At 38.1% G+C, this 22,338-nt stretch overlaps 2 protein-coding genes and 1 long non-coding RNA gene across 5 annotated transcripts in view; 2 read left to right on the forward strand and 1 right to left on the reverse strand.

Annotated features, from left to right (window-relative positions):
* Positions 1-16,099: 16,099 nt before the first annotated feature.
* Positions 16,100-16,589, reverse strand: LOC126108967 (uncharacterized). Its single transcript, XR_007523668.1, has 2 exons — positions 16,427-16,589; positions 16,100-16,312 (listed from the first exon to the last, which is right to left on the reverse strand). It is a non-coding gene; the product is annotated as an uncharacterized LOC126108967 (long non-coding RNA).
* Positions 16,590-16,627: 38 nt separating this feature from the next.
* Positions 16,628-22,338, forward strand: part of LOC126108965 (transcription initiation factor TFIID subunit 10-like) — a 104,923-nt gene continuing 99,212 nt past the window's right edge. The window contains exon 1 of one of the 3 annotated variants that reach the window (XM_049914358.1): positions 16,628-16,862. The gene's annotated coding sequence lies outside the window, so the exon portion shown is untranslated. The other 2 variants (XM_049914360.1, XM_049914359.1) reach the window with 2 other exon arrangements.
* The window catches only part of LOC126108964 (chloride intracellular channel protein 5-like), a 30,756-nt gene continuing 25,949 nt past the window's right edge, over positions 17,532-22,338 (forward strand). Inside the window, exon 1 of the mRNA XM_049914357.1 lies at positions 17,532-18,551. Coding sequence (XP_049770314.1) covers positions 18,154-18,551 — 398 coding nt within the window. The 5' untranslated portion in view covers positions 17,532-18,153. The remainder of the gene's footprint in view (positions 18,552-22,338) is intronic.

Raw genomic sequence — 22,338 nt, forward strand, 5'->3', positions numbered from 1 at the left:
CATCAATCCTGTGCACTATATCGTTAGCGAATGTCTCTCGTGCAGCAATGGTAGCGGCGCTGAGGGGTTGCCGCATTTGAATTTTGTATGGATAGAGGTGTAAACTCTGGCGCATGAGACGATACGTGGATGTTGGCGTCATTTGGACCGCAGCTGCAACACGGCGAACGGAAACCCGAGGCCGCTGTCGGATCACCTGCTGTACTAGCTGCGCGTTGCCCTCTGTGGTTGCCGTACGCGGTCGCCCTACCTTTCCGGCACGTTCATCCGTCACGTTCCCAGTCCGTTGAAATTTTTCAAACAGATCCTTTATTGTATCGCTTTTCGGTCCTTTGGTTACATTAAACCTCCGTTGAAAACTTCGTCTTGTTGCAACAACACTGTGTTCTAGGCGGTGGAATTCCAACACCAGAAAAATCCTCTGTTCTAAGGAATAAACCATGTTGTCCACAGCACACTTGCATGTTGTGAACAGCACACGCTTACAGCAGAAAGACGACGTACAGAATGGCGCACCCACAGACTGCGTTGTCTTCTATATCTTTCACATCACTGCAGTTTGTCTAGTAGAATTTTGTGGCCTATGTCATCAAATACATTTGACAAATCTGGGAAAATTGTAACTACTGTAATTTCGAAAGTTTGTCCGCCTGAAAATGTACTGTTGTCCCAAGCATATTGCAACAAACGGTGTATTTCTATCGCTGCTCGTTTAGTTTTTATTGCCGTTTCAAATATACTGGTCATTTTTGAAACACCCTGTATGCACAGTTACACTTACTAATCCGATATAGGATCATTTTCTGGGGATACTCAACTCACAGTATAAAGGTTTTTAGAATGCAAAAAAGAGCTCTAAGAATAATTTGTGGCCTTAAAAAGATGGGGTCCTGTAAATCCCATTTTACTGAGTTTGGTGTTCTAAATGTTCCACGTTTATTCATTTATGAAACTATATTGTTCACTAGGGAAAACCTCCTGAAAACAGGCAAATTGCTACAGAACAAAAATGTAGACAACTATAGTACCAGAGGGAAATCAAATATACATAAAAAATATCACAGAACAACCACCTATCAGAGGAGCATAATTAACAACAAATGGTTCAAATGGCTCTGAGCACTATGCGACTTAACTTCTGAGGTCATCAGTCCCCTAGAACTTAGAACTACTTAAACCTAACTAACCTAAGGACATCACACACAGCCATGCCCGAAGCAGGATTCGAACCTGCGACTGTAGCGGTCGTGCGGTTCCTGACTGTAGCGCCTAGAACCGCTCGACCACTCCGGCCGGCCGTAATTAACATTGGTGTAATACTACACAATAAGGTACCAGAGGAAATAAAAAATGCTTCTCATCCAATATTTAAAGCTAAGCTAAAGGCATTTCTAATAAAGCACTGTTTCTATTGTCAGAGAATTTCTGAATACATACCAAAATTAATTGTCATAGGTACCTATTTTTAATTTGCCAAATATTTAGCTAATACTACGTATTTTTGTAACTTATCTTTGACCTATCCAATATCAATTGTACAATTTGTGCTGTATGATAAAACTGGACCAATAAAAAATCAAATCAAATCAAATCAAATGCCTTGCTTAAATGTTGATATTTTAAAGGCAGAGGTATGCGTTTTTCAAACCTGGAGTTTCGTTTTCTGTCTCGTACCGTGATTGTAAGCATTCACATTTTTGCTGAATTATGCAAAATCACTTTCACAAACTTACCCTTTTCTAATATGTGGAGGCTACCAAGAGGTAGAATGAGTGACGTTTGGAAGGGAGGCCTGCAGCTGTCAGTCGACTTTGCCCTATTCTCTCACAGCTCTCTGTTGGGTGTGAGGATGTCTGAGCTACATGCGGAGTCTCACCAGAATACACTACGAAACTGTCCATAGTGAGCAGTGCAATGAGTCTCTGTTCTCGAGCAGTCTGCGAGGGTGTATAAAGTGTACCACACTTTGGTCAATGTACTGTTAGTTTTGCTAACGTGTCTTTGCCATTGTAAGTTGCTCTGGATCCACAGGTCTCGAAATTTTGTCCCTGATGTGAGGGATACTTCAGAGCCGTGGAATTTCTTATCAGGCATAAATTTATTGTTTCTCAGGAGGAATTTCAGGAAGGTGATTTTATTTGTGGTGACTACCGGGTTACTTCCGTCAAACCAGTCACCCAGCTCACCTGCACTTTCGGTGATGGCCTTTTTGCATTCATAGTCACTTCTGCTGATAATGTGGACACTAGTATCATCCGCAAAGAGTGTAATAGTAGCAGCACTGGTATTCAACAGTAAGTCATGTATGTAAAGAAGGAACAGAAATGTTCCAGTGTTGATATTTGGGGCACGCCTTGTACATTATCACCATGGTCAGAGTAGTACGTTTTGATATTGCCTGGATCACTGTGTGTTATTGTTACTTTTCCTGTTTGTGAGATACGAGCTGAACCTGTTTAGAGGGACCCATCTGCTGCCATGTGACTGCAGTTTGTCTAGTAGAATTTTGTGGCCTATGCCATCAAATACATTTGACAAATCTGGGAAAATCCCAATTGCTTTTTGTTTTATCATGATGTATGTGAATTCCTAAGTGACCAAACTGCTGACGTCATCGGTCCCTAGACTTAAACACTAAATAAACTAACTTATGCTAAGAACAACAGACACCCCCACGCCCGAGGGAGGACTCGAACCTCCGGTGGGAGGGGCCGCACAGTCCGTGTCGTGGCGCCTCGAACCGTGTGGCCACTCTGCGCAGCTTTGTTTTATATCTAGTGTGAGGTGTATGTCTTTTCTGTATAGCAGTAGTTGTGGAATTATTTTTCCTGAAACCTTTCTGAGCATCAGAGATTTGGTTTCAACTAATCTTTGATAAATTAACCCCCCAGAAGTTTACCAAACATAGATAACAATAATATAGATCTTATTTTTTGATGTTATTTTTTCTGCCTTTCTCAAAGACTGGGATAACTTTTGCCACTTTTATACAGTCAGGACATCTACACTATGTGATCAAAAGTATAGAGACACCTGCCTGAAAATGACTTATAAGGTTGCAGCACACTACATCGGTAATGCTGCAATTCAATAAGGTGTTGGCCCACCCTTAGCCTTGACGACAGCTTCCACTCTCACAGGCATACGTTCACTCAGGTGCTGGAAGGTTTCTTGGGGAATGGCAGCCCATTCTTCACACAGTGCTGCACTGAGGAGAGGTATCGATGTCGGTCGGTGAGGCCTGGCACAAAAGTGGCGCTCCAAAACATCCCAAAGATGTTCTATAGGGTTCAGGTAAGTACTCTGTGCAGGCCAGTCCATTACAGGGGTGCTATTGTCGTGTAACCACTCCACCACAAGCCGTGCACTAAGAACAGGTGCTCGATCTTGTTGAAAGATGCAATTGCCATCCCCGAATTGCTTTTCAACAGTCTGAAGCAAGAAGGAGCTTAAAATATGAACGTAGGCCAGTGCTGTGATAGTGCCATGCAAAACAACAAGGGGAGCAAGCTTCCTCATGAAAAGCACAAACACACCATAACACCACTACCTCCGAATTTTACTGTTGGCAGAAGATGTTCACTGGGCATTCGCCGTACCCACACCCTGCCATCAGATCGCCACACTGTGTACTATGACTTGTCACTGCACACAACATTTTTCCACTGTTCATTCATCCAATGTTTATGCTCCTTACACGAGCAAGGTGTCACTTGGCTTTTACCAGCGTGATGTGTGGCTTATGAGCAACCGCTCGACCATGAAATCCAAGTTTTCTCACCTCCTGCCTAACAGTCATAGTACTTGCAGTGGATCCTGGTGCAGTTTGGAATTCCTGTGTGATGTTTTGGATAGGTGTCTGTCTATTACACATTGCGATCCTCTTCAACTGTCAGGAGTCTCTGTCAGTCAACAGACGAGGTCAGGCTGTATGCTTTTGTGCTGTACGTGTCCCTTTACATTTCCACTTCACTATCACATCAGAAACAGTGGACCTAGGGATGTTTAGGAGTGTGGAAATCTCACGTACAGACATATGACAAAAGTGATACCCAATCACCTGACCACATTTGAAGTCTGTGAGTCCTGCGGAGGGCTCCATTCTGCTCTCTCACAATGTCTAATGACTACTGAAGTCTCTGATATGGAGTGCCTGGCAGTAGGTGGCAGTACAATGCACCTAATATGAAAAACTTATGTTTTTGGAGGTGTCCAGATACTTTTGATCACATAGTGCACCGAAGTTGGATAGCCATTTTACTTAAGGAGTTCTTAATGATAAATAGAATGTGATCAATTCCACATGAGAATTTATTTTCGAGGCTCTTTGTGATTGATATAATTTTGTCAGCAGCAGTTTTCCAGAAAATATGAGTCTGTGGATGTTTTTCTTTTGTTTCGTCTTCTGGGTGTGGGTTTGTTGATGCTTTGTAGTAATTTACTTACAGTACTTCCATAGTAATTTTTAATGTATTTGCAACTTTTGTGGATCAGAGTAGTGTTTTCATGTCCATGAGGCAGTTGATTTGTTTCATTTCTTATGTTGCTCTATGCTGCCTTTGCTTTGTTTGAGGATGTTATCACATAGTTGTCATTTGCCATTAGCTTGGCTTGTGCTATATCTTTCGTAAAGATTTTGCCACATTGCTTAATACATCTCTCTTGAAAGGGGATGGGTCTTTCTTTGACACTAAATCTTCATGTTAGTTGTTATCCATGGCTTTCTTTTGATTTCATACATTTCAATTTGAGAGGAAAAGTAATAGTGATGAGGTATAGGAATATATTTAAGATGTGTTCCAATTTTTTGTCTATATCATCCACTTCATTCTTTTTTCTGCTGCTAAGGAAACAATGAAAGCTTTATATATTCACTGCTGTTATGTCTTTCCTTGCTTGTGTATTTTTTGCTGCAGCCTGTAAGGTACAGGACTTGGGCACAGTGATCACTATAGCTTGTATCCAATGGTTCTGCAATCTGGTAGAGACAGTTTGTAAATATCTGGTCGAGGGTGGTTTTGGTAGAACTTTTACATTTTGTAGGGAATGTTACTGTAGTTTTCAGACTGAGTGAGCTTGTGAGATTCAACCGACTTCCTCTAGCTTGCCCTGGAGACTGAAAATCAATATGGAAGTCACTACAAAAAAGAGTACCCTTTTGTTTTAGTGTAGTTTGTATAGGATTATTTCAAGATTTTTGAGGAAGTCATGTACATTACCTGCTGCAGAACAGTAGAAACTTGTGATAATTATATTTGTTTATAAAATTTCCATATACTATTTTAGAATCTTTAACTTTATTTAAATAACCAAACTGGTAAAACTTCTACATTTGATAGAATTTTTTATAAATGTGGTAGAACCTCCACCTTTCTTACTTTTTCTGAAATAGTCAGATGCTAGTATATTAACAGGTATCTTAATTGGGTAAAATTTTCTGTGATTTCGTCCACTGTTTTGTAATACATATGACAGTTACATATTTCACGTCTGTTGGGATAAGAGTTCAATGTTTATTGACTGCACATTTTGGTGGTGTACAGAAAAGTTGTTTCTCTTACATTCTTGTGGAGGTGGTATATTACATTATTATCTATGGTATCTTGGGTATTAGTTGCCTGTTGTGGCTGAATCGTGTTTCTTTCCTCTGAGATGTGTCTGCACATATCTGGACACAAATGGCTCTTTATTATCACCTCTCCTGCGATAGGTTGCTTGGCCATAAGAAAATTTCTAATTAAAATGTGCTACATTCATTTGCCTTATTAGTATGTTTTGCACTGTTTTTGTCTTTGTGTACAAAATTTTCTTTAGTGCTGTTTAGTTCCTTATAACTGAATGGTATAGTGGGGCCACTTACAACAAACCTCGAGTGCGAGGTCACAAGTTCCATCACTAGTAAGGCTCATTTGAAAATGTCGTGTTAACAATTATGGCAGGAAAAATATTAGCAGCTAATAACCCACTGTGTGCATCAGGAGGGCAACAGAAAATGACTGTCCAGGAGGTGCAGAGATCAACTTTCTATGGGATGTACGTATTAAACATCATGAAATAGACATAATTGACATTCAAGAAATGTACACATCAAATCATTAACTTACATTATGAACACCAAATGAAAAATTGTGCACCATAATGATTATAAAGGTTTGCATCATCGACATGGAAGGCAAATTCCTTGGGAGTTACAAACTGTGAAGGACATTCAGCTACATATCCACTCTTAAAGAATGCATATAGAATAGTATTGGTATGAAGGGTGATGAGAACTGATGGAACGTGATGGCATGCAACCGAATGTGAAACAGCCCGTCATGGAACTTGTCGAGAAAGTGGCTATCCTTTAAGGTGTAGCTGCAGATAGTGCAATATATGTTTCATAGGCACAGAAAAAACAAACATCCAGAGACTGAATTTGTCCAGTGGTTCCAGATAGTATGATTGCCCTGTCACACACTTTTTAGGAGGGATAGCTTGCTCTAAAGAAGTGCAATTTTTATACACAGAAAGCAAGTTATTTTGACCGGCTATTGGCCAAAAGCTGTGCGCATACTATGGCTGTAATTCACTTACACCCATTTTACCTCTCTTGCTTGCTGTGATGTAAATATTCCCTTGCATGATCGTGCATACGAGAGAGAATTGCAGGGGGCAGAGCACCTCCAGCTTCTCACAGCACAATAAATAATTTTCGAGGCAATTTACCATCCAGATTAACAGTCAGTATACTTATATACAAATGCATTAAGGGATTGATATTAGTTGCCCTTGATACAACTCTCTTGATACCTCTAATTTCCAGGGTTACTTTCCTATGAATTTCCTCTTTAAATCTCAGTTGGATGGAGTTGAAAACAAATTCCTCACTGAATGATGGGATAAGTTTGTTTATCTCATCTACAAATTTTTGGGCCGATCCCACAGTTTGATGTTAATGTTTTCTTTCAAATTTTGTTATTTATGTCTTCCAAATCTGCAGCACTGTTTGAAGTTATGCTTCCCTTGAAATCACTGTAATCTATGTCACAGGCAATATTATGTGCATAATGTAGTATGTCACTATTTTGCACATCCTGTAGATTCTACTGAGCATCTTTGAAACACACAAACACCAGTTTATGTAACAAGTGCGCCGTGTCGTACCTTGAATATCTCTAGTTTTCCTTATCCGTTACAGGGTAATATTGTTATGGACTTTTCAAAATATGTTCATAATTTTTTTTTGCTATGCTGTGGCTGATCTTCCATGTACATTATTATGTTTAGTACCTACTCCTTGGACAACGATTGGCCTTTATTACGTTTCATGGGAGACAGAATTTGTGGCTCCCTGTCCAACGAGAATGATGAACTACATGACTCTACATCTGTTTCAGTATCACTTTCACTTGTTAAGCATGTATCATTACCACTGTACTCCTCACATACAATGTCAGCACAGTTGAATGTTAATGACACAACATATTCCACTCACTCGTATTGTAGAAACACTAATATTTCATCTACCACTTCTTTCCTACTCTGTGAAATTCCTTAGATTCCTTTCTGATGAAATTTCAACTTCGGCAACTGTTGTAGATATAATGGAATGTTTGGTTTGTTTATAGTTGCCTTTGCTCTGCATTGTACTAACACCAATAGCACTTTCGTGAGTTACTTGTCGGCTAAGCAGTTCAACTACACTCCGTAGCTTAATGCTGTGCCCACCATTGGATACTTCCAGCACTGTTTCCTAATGTCATTAGAGCGAGTATTGTGATTGCATGGTAGACAATACGTGAGGTGCCGAATAAGGTAAACATCATTGGCCTTTCGCAACCTCGCGCTTAAGGGAGTCCTAGTTAGTTCATTTTCTTTCTTCACAGTTTATAATATGATATTAGCAATTTCCCCTCTGCCTATGCTGTTTGGGGGGGGGGGGGGGGGACACAGGACATTTTTGTTTCCACTGTCTATACTTTTACAAATACATTCATAAAACTTTGCCAGCATGACCAGGAAGGATTGACGATTCACATTCATGGTAGTGGAAGTTCAAAAACATAACAATTTTTTTTTTTTTTTTTTTTTTTAACATGTGAAACTTTATCATATTTTTCACTTACTACTGACTGCATTTGTTGTTATGGGTGCACTTTTCTTCGTAAGGAAAAGAGATTCTTCAACGGATTTTGCAGAGGATACAAACCATACTTACAGCTATATGAAACTCTAGAATTTATTTAATTTATGAAAAAATTAGTGAGCTGTTACATTTTAAACTTCATGTTTAGATAAAACTCAAATTTTTTATAGTTAATTATCTCAATTTTTATCACAGTTTTTAATAGATTTGGAAAATTCTAGAGTTCTATACACCTGTACGTATGGTTTGAATGCTGTGCAAAATTTATCGAAGAATCTCTCTTACTTACGAAGAAAAGTGTACCTATACCAACAAATGCTGTATATAGTAAGTGAAAAAAATGATGAAATTTTACATGTAAAAAAAAATATTTTGTTATGCTTTTGAACTTCCACTGCTATGAGTGTGAAGCCTAAATCCATTCTGGTCATGCTGATAAAGTTTTGTGAATTTATTTGTAGAAGTATAGACAGTGGAAATTAAAATGTCCTGTGGTACCTCTTCTGCTCGAAGTTGGCTGTTTGACGTCCTACCCCCCTTAAGTGAAACCCATCTTGCGTGTTATGTCCTCTGGGAAATTAATATGCAACATGAACAAGAGTCCCAACAGAGTTCCCTGTGGCATGACTGAAGTTACTTCTTCATCTGCTGATGACTCTCAATCCAAGATAACATGCTGCACCCCCCACCCCACCCCTCCCCCAACCAAGAAATCATCAACTCAGTCACAGATGATGTTTCATATCCCATATAATCATACTTATGTTAGTAGATATTGTTGTTGTACCAAGTCAAATGCTTCTTGGAACTCAAGAAATATTGCATCTTCCCAATTGCCTTAACCAACGGCTTTATGGATGTCATGTGGGCAAAGCAAAAGTTATGTTTTACATGACTGATGTGTTTGAATTCCATGATGGCTGGCATGGAAGAGGTCATTTTATAGGGAGATGTTTGTGTTTTTACTCATCAGAGGTGTTAAATAATGTGTTCGTATATTTACACGCTTTTTTTCAGAAGTGCAGTGTAACAAAGATTCATGCACTAAGGATATGATAGTTTATGTTTCTTATGCACATTATAATCTTCTTATACACTATGTATACGTTATTCTCTTTCCTAATGACGTACCAAGCACAGTAGCTAACCAGTGTTAATACAGTGGGCCTGCTTTCAGGAGGAATGGGACTTTGTCGCATCCAGCCATCCTGACTTGAATTTGCCCAAGTTGCTAAGGTGAATGCTGGGATAGTTCCATGATCCTATCCCCCTTTGTATATGCTTTACACATGTATATATATATTTGTAACATATCTTACATGTCTGACACTGTTGTGCTGGATTGACGTAAGCATGCATAAATTAATAAAGGTGAGTACCTCACTTCTGTGAAAATAGTATTTACAGTGTTGTTGTTGTGGTCTTCAGTCCTGAGACTGGTTTGATGCAGCTCTCCATGCTACTCTATCCTGTGCAAGCTTCTTCATCTCCCAGTACCTACTGCAACCTACATCCTTCTGAATCTGCTTGGTGTATTCATCTCTTGGTCTTCCTCTACGATTTTTATCCCCCACGCTGCCCTCCAATGCTAAATTGGTGATCCCTTGATGCCTCAGGACATGTCCTACCAATCGATCCCTTCTTCTAGTCAAGTTGTGCCACAAACTCCTCTTCTCCCCAATTCTATTCAATACCTCCTCATTAGTTATGTGATCTACCCATCTAATCTTCAGCATCCTTCTGTAGCACCACATTTCGAAAGCTTCTATTCTCTTCTTGTCCAAACTATTTATCGTCCATGTTTCACTTCCATACACAGCTACACTCCATACAAATACTTTCAGAAATGACTTCCTGACACTTAAATCTATACTCGATGTTAACAAATTTCTCTTCTTCAGAAACGCTTTTCTTGCCATTGCCAGTCTACAGTTTATATCCTCTCTACCTTGACCATCACGTTAATTTGCTCCCCAAATATCAAAACTCCTTTACTACTTTTAAGTGTCTCATTTCCTAATCTAATTCCCTCAGCATCGCCCAACTTAATTCGACTACATTCCATTATACTCATTTTGCTTTTGTTGATGTTTATCTTATATCCTCCTTTCAAGACGCTATCCATTCCGTTCAACTGCTCTTCCAAGTCCTTTGCTGTCTCTGACAGAATTACAATGTCATCGGCGAACCTCAAGTTTTTATTTCTTCTCCATGGATTTTAATACCTACTCCGAATTTTTCTTTTGTTTCCTTCACTGCTTGCTCAATATACAGATTGAATAACATCGGGGAGAGGCTACAACCCTGTCTCAGTTCCTTCTTAACCACTGCTTCTCTTTCATGTCCCTCAACTCTTATAACTGCCATTTGGTTTCTGACCAAATTGTAAACAGCCTTTCGCTCTCTGTATTTTACCCTTTCTGAAGGTGGCTGGGGTAAAATTTACAGTGTTAAAGACCAGAAAATGCACTGTTTTGCTGAGACTTTATAGCTTATGTTAGCACTTTTTCCTTGATTTTTAAACAAAACATTATTTATTAAAAAGCATATAAGGGGTTCTAAGTAATTATTTTAACAAAAAAAGATGCTTTTGAGACAAACAAATAATAAATGATAAAAAAGATATAAGTTCCCAGTCTCACAGGAAAAATACCACAAAAGAACAAAACCCCACTTATTTTATTTTTCCATGGGACAGTTCAAGCTTTGAGTATTATGTTGGGAATTATACCATTCCCTTTATTCAATATTCATTGCAATGCTGAACTATTCTTTAAAAATAAAACAAAAAAAAGTTAGTATATGTATTTTTCCTTCACTGGTGGGTTTAACTAAATTAGGTAATTTTATCTACAATCCTTTGTAGTTTATAGTGTAAAACCAACAGTTATGTAGACTGAACGATAAATGAAAGAAAAAGTATTTTAAAAAGGTTAGCTAGTGTCATTTTGTGCCATATGGCATTAAAAATTTCAAAACTTCCAGACTCTGAAACGCCATAAAATGAAAATGCAGAGAGATAAAATGCTAAAATATGATATGGATATTCATCACTGTAGTGAGAACAAAGAAGCCAGGTTCCATTAAAATTTGAAATGGTGGGTGAGAAAATGCCTTTCTTTGGTGGAATTGACAAGGAATGGCACCATGGTGTTTTAACAACTACACTGTCTTACTATATCCCTAATTGCTACGACAAATTTAGAAACGTAAAAATAGTTGTTGAAGTATGTTTGTGGTAAGAACTTTAATCAATGGAGAAATATATATTTGTTTTACTTTGTCCACATCCTACAGGATCGTCTCCTCTGAATCTGTGGAAGGAACATTTAGAATAGCAGTTCTTGCGTAACATATGAAGCATACAAGTTTCACATACTCGGGGATCTGTTCACAATGGGCATACAAACTAACAACATACTGTATCTAATATATTAACCAGTATCTAATTAAAGTACTATTTGAAGGTTGGTTTGAAAATCACTGTGCATTATCTACATCTACAGCTACATTCCACGAGGCATCTCCTGGTGCACAGCGGAAGGTACATTATCTACCACTATCATTTTCTCCTTCTCCTGTTCTAATCCCGAAAGATATACATAGGAGGATGCACTGTAAACTCTTGGTACAATAACCCACACCATGATGCAGAACACCTCTCTTGCGGCAACTGCCACTAGATTTGGCCGAGCACCTCCGTGATATTTCCATGCTTCCTTAATGGCCCTGTAACAAAATGTGCTGCTCCTCATTGGATCTTCTCAATTTCTTCTGTTCATTCTCTCTGGCACAAACCCAGGCTTGTAACGTTACCGTGTTTACCTGTGCTGATACGCCTTTGGTAGCTGTGCCTCCTACACATCTGGATGGAAAATGATCGCCGAAGGTAGGCTATTTCAAATGATACTGACCGCACCAGGTTTACAGTTCAAAGCATTTTAACTCTACTTTAATATTAAACATCCTGCTGTTTATGCCCAGATCGAGTCTCATTCACTATAATTTAAGCACAAATACAGGGTAAGCCACATGATACTCTCGAGTGATGTCCTATAATGACGGATGTCCTATAATGACAATGATTGTTCGAGTGCGGTAACCTAACATTGAAGTGACAAATGTTTAGATGTGGCATGTAAATCATTAACACAGTTACTAATACAACATCCTTCCAAATAGAGAGTCATATAGAAACACAATGTGCATGTGCACAGTAAGCATGCTTTGGAAATAATGCAGTTGAAAGTCCAATACAGTTGTCACAGAAAACTTGATGCATTGTACGAGATGTAATTTGTGCAACCTCATCTGTAATAATTTCAGGCACAATTTTACTTGCATTGTAACGGTCCGCAGACTGACTAAAATGGCTCCCAGCAGCCTCTCTTTTATAATATTACAATAATTAGAACTGAAGCCATCTATTGTTGCTTGCTGTATTTTCCTGAGTTACAACTACAACTTTACATTCCTGATTAGCTGAATGGTGAGGAAAGAGGCTTCTGAATATGAAATTTTAGAAACAACAGTAACTACTATTAAATTATGCTGTCTAGTTTCCCAAAATATGGTATTCTCTATTTCAGTAACTATGTTTTAACTGAGAATGCTTATTACTCTGAGACTAAATGAGGGCAAAATTTACTAACATATTTCCACCATTAACACTGGGGATACTTCATTTATTAATATGTATTTTCAGTCTATTTTATCTGAAAGGCAGTTATGATATATATGTTTAGATATGAACCATGGTAATGAAGTTTGCAATTACTGGTACTTGTAATTATCACAGTTTTTAGGTAAATTAATTACACCAAGGGTTTGTAGCCACTATGTGGCTCCATTCTATTAATGATGGACTCGTTCGTATTCTGAATGTTCAACTTTATTGTGAATAAATGAGCCAGACATTAACATAGAACATCTATGACAAAAACAAACACAAAGCAAAGAGTAAATGATTAAGTGCACACTAGAGTCTTTGCCGCTGCCCCTGTACTGTGCACATGCAACTATTCGTCTGCATGCTCCCACAGGCTTGTATTAACTAAATGAATATACTGGATAATAAAGTTAAGTTGGCTAAGCTCAGAGTTAACTTTCAAGATTTCTGGTGTTCAGCACCTTGTCATAAAAAATAACACTTTTGGAAATATTTGCGAAAATGAAAAGAAAAATTTTGGGGGGAAGAAAAAGAGAAAGGGGGGATCCACCTGTCTTTTTTACAGACTGACAATTAATATTTAAGTTTTCGTCAAATGAAGGTCTTTTAAGCTACCTCCTTTGTGGGTGAATGACATTTATTGAGAATTCTTCCAGTAAATCTGTCTGGCATCTACCTGAACTATGATTAGTTTTGTGTGGTTGTTCCACTTTAAATTGCTCTGTGCACATACTCCTAGATATTTAATGAAAGTGATTGCTTCCAGTGAGAGTTCAATGATTATGACAATTATAAGCTACTGGTCAATCTACAATTTAACAAGCAATCTCCACAATAATGCTAACTGGCATATCAACTTACACAAAATGAATATGAGTGACATGATGTTGTTGCTTGGAAAGGCTCTGTATTTGGGAAATTTTTCTATATTTACACAAGTTGGGCACATTTGCTTAGTGAACTGTGTTTAGTTATTTGCATGTAACAATTATCTTAAGTGCAACCATCGCCAGATTTTTTTATATATATAAAAAAAAGGGCAGTAAGCAACACAATAAATAACATCATAAGGATGGTTGTAGGTGTTTCATTTTCTTACAATGTTAATTTTACTCTGTTCTCATCACTGAGTAAATAGTCAAAAGATTTTTACAGGTGAATACCTCACTCCCTTCTGTGTAAGTTACTTTTTGTTCTGACGCTACATTTGTCATGTTACTTTGTATCTGAGCTCTGGTGGGTTGTTGATAATAAACTTCATAAGGCAGCAAATGTGCTAGAGGTTGTTATCAGTATGTCCAACTGTTTCATGAACTGTCTGCATGAGGATAGGATACAGAGTAGAAAGCGTATTAGCTTTACCTGCTTCAGTGCAACAAACACATTCTTCCTCAATAAAGAGCTGCCTCAGAATATGATGCCATAAGACTGTAGCGAGTCCATAAAGCAAAACCAAGTCTGTTTTTGATATTACATTTCCAAAATCTGTTAGTGTTCTAAATGAACAAGCTGCGAGTGCGAGGTCTGAGGCTGAAAATCAGTAGCAATGTGACTTTCAGTTAAAACTCTATCAATATGAGAACCTGAGAATATTCTGTTCCATTTCTTTATTTTTATTTTAACAGTGTAATCAGGCTTTGCACAGCATAAAATTGCTTGTATCGTGTTTGTTCAGGGCAACCTCATGATGGCTGACAGAGTATAGATGTAGATAATCAATTAAATATTTTCAGAAAAATATAAAAGTACAGACATTTCTCCATTATTATCTTACATCATCAATCAGAGGAAAACTGTATGCAGCCAAAATAAATCATCTCCAAGCAGGGGGTAAAGCCAGCAGAATGTTTACTTGGCAGACACATCTTGGACTGGACCACATGAATGTCACTGAATGGATTACAGATGAGTGTTGGCAGATCTAAGGACAACCAAATGAAATGGGGATACTTGCAAGGGCCAACTTTGTGTGAATGTGGAGACATAGAAAGAAACATTTGTGTCAATGTTTACACTGCCCTAATTCTTACAAGGAGTTAGGTACAAGGAAATGCTGCAGCAGTTACTCATTTCGGGCAAATACCGTTTGGTTTCAATTCTGTATATGTGTATGTGTAAAAATTCATTCGATTTCCTTGTTCAAAAATACATATTTATGGGATCCGATGTGTATGGTTCTGACTTGAGTAAATAAATCAGCAAAAAGAACTATTTCTGCTTATTGGCTATAGCTTACAATGCAGACCATAGATATAAAATGACAATCTGAGTGTTAACTCATGGTTGTAGCTCTTCGTTTGACACAAGTGTGCTCATATGTTTGTATTCTTAATTGATATGAGGGGAAGAAACAAAAAAGGGGGAGGGTATTGATACCCAAAGTTGGCACATAAAATACCGCTCCTATGGGCTTGTAACATCAAAACAGCTATCAAACTTAATACACATAGTACCTGGATAGGTAAACCACTACATTTAATGAAGAGGGTAGGTTCCTGTTAAGTGTACATTAATGTTCTGGATACAACCAAAACATCCTAAATGGTGCCTCATGCATTGAGGGATCCACACTGTCACCTCTAATCTCCTTGCCTGACAGTTGGTAATCAATCTGAACCAGCTACCTGTGCACCAAGTGTTGTAACACAGCAGATTACATGCATAAAGAAAAAACCCTATAAAATTAAGAAACAAGAAAATCACAAATTTGAGTATATCACTAACCCACGTAAAAACATACCATACGAACAAATAACAATTGTCTGCTTGAATATTTCCAAATTAAAATTATTCTTCTAGTATAATGTGCATGTTTCAAGGTAGACAAGGTTTGGAAGTTGCAGTAATGCACCCTGGGACACCATTTAAATACTTCAAACTTGTCTTGCTATGTGAATCTTCTACAATTAGTATGTAGCATCTTATTCTGTTCCCACAAACGCAAGTGTACAGTGGTGCATAAACATTCCATGTGACTAGTATTTGTCATCATAGTTACTCTCTGACGTTTGTGATGTAGACGAATCCATGCCTCTCTCAACCGTTCATTGTTCGTCCTTCCACGCTTTCAAGCTATCCTGTATAGTGGTACTTTTTGTGGAAATAAATTTTCAGTTCTACCAGATACATATTTGGTGACACCGACCTTGCAGATATCACAAGTACTTTTGCATGGTTATGTGATTTACTTTATTTATCCATTCATAACATTACCGGTACATATTTCGCATTGCAACTCTGTTCAGTTTCGTAGTCGAAATATGATTTATTCATTTAATAGTGTTTTAAGAGAACTACAGAACTTTGGATTATTTTGTACATTTTATTTCATACAGGCGAGGCATGATTTGCAAGTACCGAAATTCATCCACTTTGTTGCAATGTCTAGCAAGTGAACACCCAGAAACTAAAATCGTAACACTGCACATACAATAATTTTTCTCGCTTTGTTATGAAGATAATAATCTTTTTCATGTACGGTGCACTAGATCTATTGCCACTCCGTGTTGCTATTCCTATAAAAAAGATCAAGTAAAACAACTGACTTCAAAAAACGCAGCACCTAGAAACTTAATAACTTATTAAAGACATTTATTGATTAAATGTATTTCACAGGTCACAAGAAACACCTGGGAATGCTGATGTGGGAATGGTTTAAAATTTGACTGCACCAAATTCATATTACAATGATGAAAACTGCAAATGAAGTGTTTTCGTATGCTGCTGTCGAACTTTTAAAAAAGTATGGGCACTACGGGCTGCATTTTTGCGAAACTTTCTTGCCAACCCCTCGAAATACAAGGATATCTTTCACACATATTCTTAGATCACACACCCAGGGTTCAATTGTTTGTTTACGTGTGGAGCAGAAGAGTTTGCAGGACAACTGTTAGGATTTATAATTTAGTTGGAATATAAACAATTTGGGATTATCTCACTAAATGCTTATTTATTATTAAGGAGCAATCAATCATTTGATAACTAGGCTTACAGGAAAAAGCACTCGTATTCTTCTACTGGTTCCGGTCTAATAAGCAGCGTAACAATAGCAAATTCGTCATTCAGGTAAGTCTGCAGTTTATTTTGTAATTGGTTTATAATTTGCTGTGATACTACAGCGTCCGAGAGTTACATGTTAAAATAACGGGAGATGGCGGATGCACAGTATTCTCGTTCATCGTCCGTTGTGGCAATAGTTCCGGAACTATTTATAAAGGAAGGCCAGCGAGTTCTTTTATTTTTTGGGCCCCACATATAGACCGCGTCTTGCGTCATGTGTTTTCGACGTTTGACTTCCCATGCTGTTTTACGTTATGTTCTTGTGTCTTTTTCTAACTTCGTTCACGGCCAATTTGGTTCATGCCTAGCAGTTAAAGTTAGGTTATGACGCAACGGGTGTCCAATAGAAAATAATTATTGCCTCGAGTAAGTGTTGGTAAAGCGTGAAGGAGAGGTGGACCAGAGATCCTCTGCCGTCGGATGGGCGTCACCGCTAACAGAAGATAGCATCTATTTTTCTGCGTATTGCGTCGGCGCTCATTTCAGATCGGCGTCGTACTCGGGATACCGGAGACGGTAGGAAAGCTGCAAAGTCAGTTACCAGCATCGTTCGTCAGCAGAAAGGCGCCATCTAATGCCAATGGTTTCGCATTTTACTGAGGCGCTAGTTCCCTTGTTTCAGCGAAAGTGCAGTAGCCAGTGCAAATTCTGCCTTTGACGAGACGAGGTGAATTTTATGTTGCAATGGATTTAATTATTTTACGACAGTAAGTAACATTGAGGAAGGCCCCTAGTGGCAAGATCGGCAGTGAACTTATCAATGATACACCAGTGTAGTGAATATTCCTGTGTATATCCGAGTAGGACATACTGAGACGTAACAATTTCTGTCTCAATATTTATCGGACAGAAACAGTGATGTGATTATTACGAGTTGTACTTATTTTAATTTTATTTAGCGTCACTTTTGCGATTGACAGTAGGGATAAAAATAGCACAAACTGGTTCAGACAAATTTTAATTCGACAGAACTTTGACAAAATACTGTTCTCTTGTTCGTTTTTTTTTAATATTGTTTTGAAAAGAAATAGTTCCGTAAGGCATCAGTTCCATTTTTATTTGTGTTGTACTCTGTATAACAAAACGAATTAGAAGAGTCACTTACCTTTGTCAGAGGGAAAGTTGCATCTGCCTAAGAGTTGGACAGAGATTGACAGTCATTTGGTCATATTATAGTTAAAGAATCTGACTACTGAGAGAGATACAGAGATTTCACGAAGCATTTTCTTTAATTTTGTACCAGTACTACCCTCCAGGTTTCTCATAAGAATATTTTATTATTTGAAATTGTCATACAATGGCATTACACAACTCAAGTGACAACCAGTCCACTCCATTTATGACACTGTATGTACGTGCTGGACGTGATGGTCGATCTTTGGGAGCGTGCCCAGATAGTCAGCGTTCCATCTTCTTGGCCGAACTTAAATCTCTTTCTGGTGACACCAAGCCACCTCTCAAGTACCGCATCATTCCCGTATGTCCTTCTCGACCTCCTCCGGAGTTCACATGCCTCGGCGAAGGTGGAGCAAGACTTCGCCTTCCTGCAGCAAAGTTGGATGCCGGGCCATGGGGTCCGGAGTCAGTTGTTGACAGCGCAGATGACATTACAGCTCTTCTCGAGAAATACTTCCCAGGTGGTGTTGCAAAAGCTGCTACACCTGAGCTGGAGGCTGCTGCGGAGCTAGCGACCAGGTGAGAAAAAATTGCTGTACTTAATTATTTGTAGTAAATGGTAACAGTTAATGGTGTATATGATCCATTATATATGCTGTATAATTTCTATTTATGCCTCACATATCTGAACTGCTGTTATTGTGGGTAATTGTGCTGGATTAATGGAAACATTTGATACCGCTTCTACAGCTCCTAACAAACTGTCACATTTCTACCTAACCTAGACTTGGGCTCCACTACAGATTGTAATATAATTATATGTAAGATTTCATATTCAAATTTATTGACTCCACCAACTCACAACCTAACCCAGACTTTGAGCTGTGCTATAGATCAGTCTGTCACCACTATCTACACTCCAAAATACAGACACACAAGAAATATTGTCAGCATTCTGTTCTCTTTCTGTTTGCACGCCTATGCCACATTGTCGTTATGACACATATCAAAGCCAGTGTTCAGTATTGGTAAATTCGGTTGTTCCAATGTTCTATTCTGCTTCTGTTTACACACACGACATCACATGCTGTAACATCTTTATGATGCATAAAGCACCGATTCAACCACAGTTTGTGACATGAGAAAAATCTCCGCTACGTCTGCAGTTCAATTAGTGGCTTAGTACATGCACCATGGGTCACAAAATTATTTTTGTTGTTATAGTAAATGCCTACAAATTTTTGGGGTTAATATCAATGACTTCCAAATACAGAGCACATTCTAAGATTGTATTTATATCAGTATTTGTTGGCTATATAAAACCAGTGGCGTGAGTTATGTGCCCACCTCCCATCTGCAGTTCTCATCATTGATGTATGATTAAATTTGTCTTGTGTATTTCAGGTTTTCTGAATTTGCCTCACAGTTTTGTGTATTTATAATGAGAATCTGAGTAAATAGGTAGCGAAATTTGACCGTGAAATACATAACCTTTCTTTCACATACACAATTGTTGGCTTCACCAAATCACTCCCAAATTGTCACCTTCCCCCCTAACCTAGAGCTCGATTTATGGTACAGTCTGTCATCACAACCTGTTATTATGGAGTGTTGATCCATTACAACCAGCTGTGAAGATTTTTGAGTACTGACACGCTGTCAGATTGAAGCCTGTGACTTTCACATAATTTAGGGCATCTTGATATACAGGTCATATATCATCGTACAGGTCAGGAGTGAATGTGTCACATCACCATTTCAAAGTTTACTGAAAAAAAAATATATGTTGAAGTTCCACATGATAACTCTCCAAGCGAATATTTGTGAAAATGTCGTAACAAAGGGGAAAATTGAAAAATTGTAATAAAGAAACCAAAAGTCATAGAGATCTGAATTTATTTTCAATAAATACTTTGTTCCCAATACTGTGAGATATGATTAATACATACACATGTCTGAGCTTTTTTCTTCCTTCTTCTTCTTTTTGGGAAAAAAACTATGAAAATTTGTAACTATTTGCAAATTTAAAATTGTTTTGAAAATATGAGTAGTCGCAGGATGTTAATTGTCTTGAGAAATGGTAAAGTGGAAGGACTGCTAACTGTCAGATGTGACATTACTACATGAAAGCCTTAAACTGTCAAAATATTTATACATGAAGAAGAAACTACCTGAAATTTTCTGGTTATTTAAAAAGTATTTTCTCCAAAACTCCCATCCTAATTGTTCTAAAAATTTTGTGGTACGTTAGTTGGTCATTGTACTTAGGGAATGTACAATTAGAGTTGGCAGTGTGTATAAAATGTGAGGAATTTTTTAAGCAGACCTGTCTCTACCCTCAAGGTCAAGAAATCATGTACACTTAAATCACTGATTTTAAGCAAATGTCATGCATCGGTGGCATTTCAGAATCAAAAAAATTTTTACAATATTGTAAGTTAGTGGGAAAACAATTCATAATCTTGTTCAAAAGCTTTTTATAACAAAAGTGATATATAGTATATTTATACCCGTTTTTCTTTTTATTATATTATTCACGAGTTGTTATTGTCATGTCAGGATTTTCATGTCTTCATGACTTTCCATGAATTAAAATTGCCTACACTATAACAATCAACACAGCACTGTTGAAAAGAGTTCATTTGTTTTCCTCATTGAACTTGCATAGCTGAGCTGAATTTGCACAAGGACAAGGATGATCCAACAAGAGCAGTAATGGGGGAATGGGAACTGCACACTGACCTTTTGATGATGGCGATTAGAAAGCATTAGCAGGACCATAAGCTGTCTGTGATGAATCCTTCTTGCAATGTATGTACCACTTCAGGATGCAACCCAGTAATGACCTGATTGAATTCCTATTGCAGTCTTCATAGCAGACCACTCTTCTCTCTCTTTTTTTTTTTTTTAATGGAATTCCCTTAATGTATGAGTCTAAGTCGATTATTATATGCAAAGTAGTTATATAATTTTATTGTAACCAAATAAGAAACTTACAAGAACATCATTTTTTGACATAGTGCATTGAAATGCACTTGATCCATCAATGTACAAGCTTCCTGATGCCCTCATAAAAGAAGATTCTCAGTTGAGCTGCGAGCCAGGAATGCACCACTTCGTCAGAGGCAAATCGACAGGCCTGTTTGAGTGGACCAAACAAGTGATAGAAGGGGCAAGATCAGGACTATATGGAGGATGATCCAGTACTTCAAATTTGAGTTTTTGGAGCGTTTCAGCAGTGTGGGCAGCAGTGTGCAGATGGGCATTGTCGTGTAACAACACAACACCCTTTGACAGCAATCCTTGGTGTTTGCTTCGAATTGGAGGCTTTAATGCGGCATTAAGCAACTCACTGTAACATACACAGTTTATTGTTGTGCCCCTTTCCCCATAATGTTCCAGTACAGGACCTTGTGTGTCCCAAAAAACCGTAAGCATCAATTTTCCTATGGACAGTTGGGTCTTGAACTTTTTCCTGCACAGTGAATTTGGATGTTTCCATTCCACACTCTGCCGTTTACTCTCCGGCTCGTAATGATGGATCCATGTTTCGACACCAGTACTGTTCCTGTCTAAGAAGGTGTCCCCTTCTTTACCATAAATGTTTTTGCAGATGTCCAAACACATTTGTTTATGGAACTATGCAAGTTGTTTTGGGACTCATTTTGCGCAAACTTTATGAAACCCAAGTCTGTTGTGGATGATTTCATATGCAGAACCATCACTAAATTGCAGACAGTGTACCACTTCATCAATAGTTAATCGTTTGTCTAAAGAATCATTTCACCTGAACACTCCATGGTTTCTTCATTTGTGACGGTAAACAGTTGTCTGGCTCCTAGATCATGCATAACACTTGTGCGACCATTTCGGAATTTTTCAATCCATTCGTAGACACTCCGTTGTAGCAAAACACTGTTCCTGTACTGTACTGAAAGTCTTCAGTGAATTTCGGCCCCTGATACGCCTTCCAACCACAAAAAACGAATCACTGAACGGATCAATTGGAATGAAAGTAAATCTAATCTAATCTAATGTTCTTCTTTGGTGCAAATAGACAAAAGGGCAGCCATGATTAACAGCACGACAGCGATAACGAAACTAACCTAGCAGGTTGAAAATTGTAAAGATATAATGACAAATAAACAAAGCACGCATCATCAACCTAAACTGACAATACTACCAAAATAAACAAAAATATAACTAAATTGTGGTCTTACCCTCATACTTTCATTTAGTATTAAGAGTTTCATGTTTTGTTCACTAATGTTGGCACAGTGTGTACAAATCCAGTAGCATCAGTTGTAGCAGCAACAGCATCACGCTGGAGATTAAATCTTGTTGCAAGATGTTTACACCGACCAAG

This window comes from Schistocerca cancellata, chromosome 11, assembly GCF_023864275.1.
Source record: "Schistocerca cancellata isolate TAMUIC-IGC-003103 chromosome 11, iqSchCanc2.1, whole genome shotgun sequence".
NCBI classification, from domain to species: domain Eukaryota; kingdom Metazoa; phylum Arthropoda; class Insecta; order Orthoptera; family Acrididae; genus Schistocerca; species Schistocerca cancellata.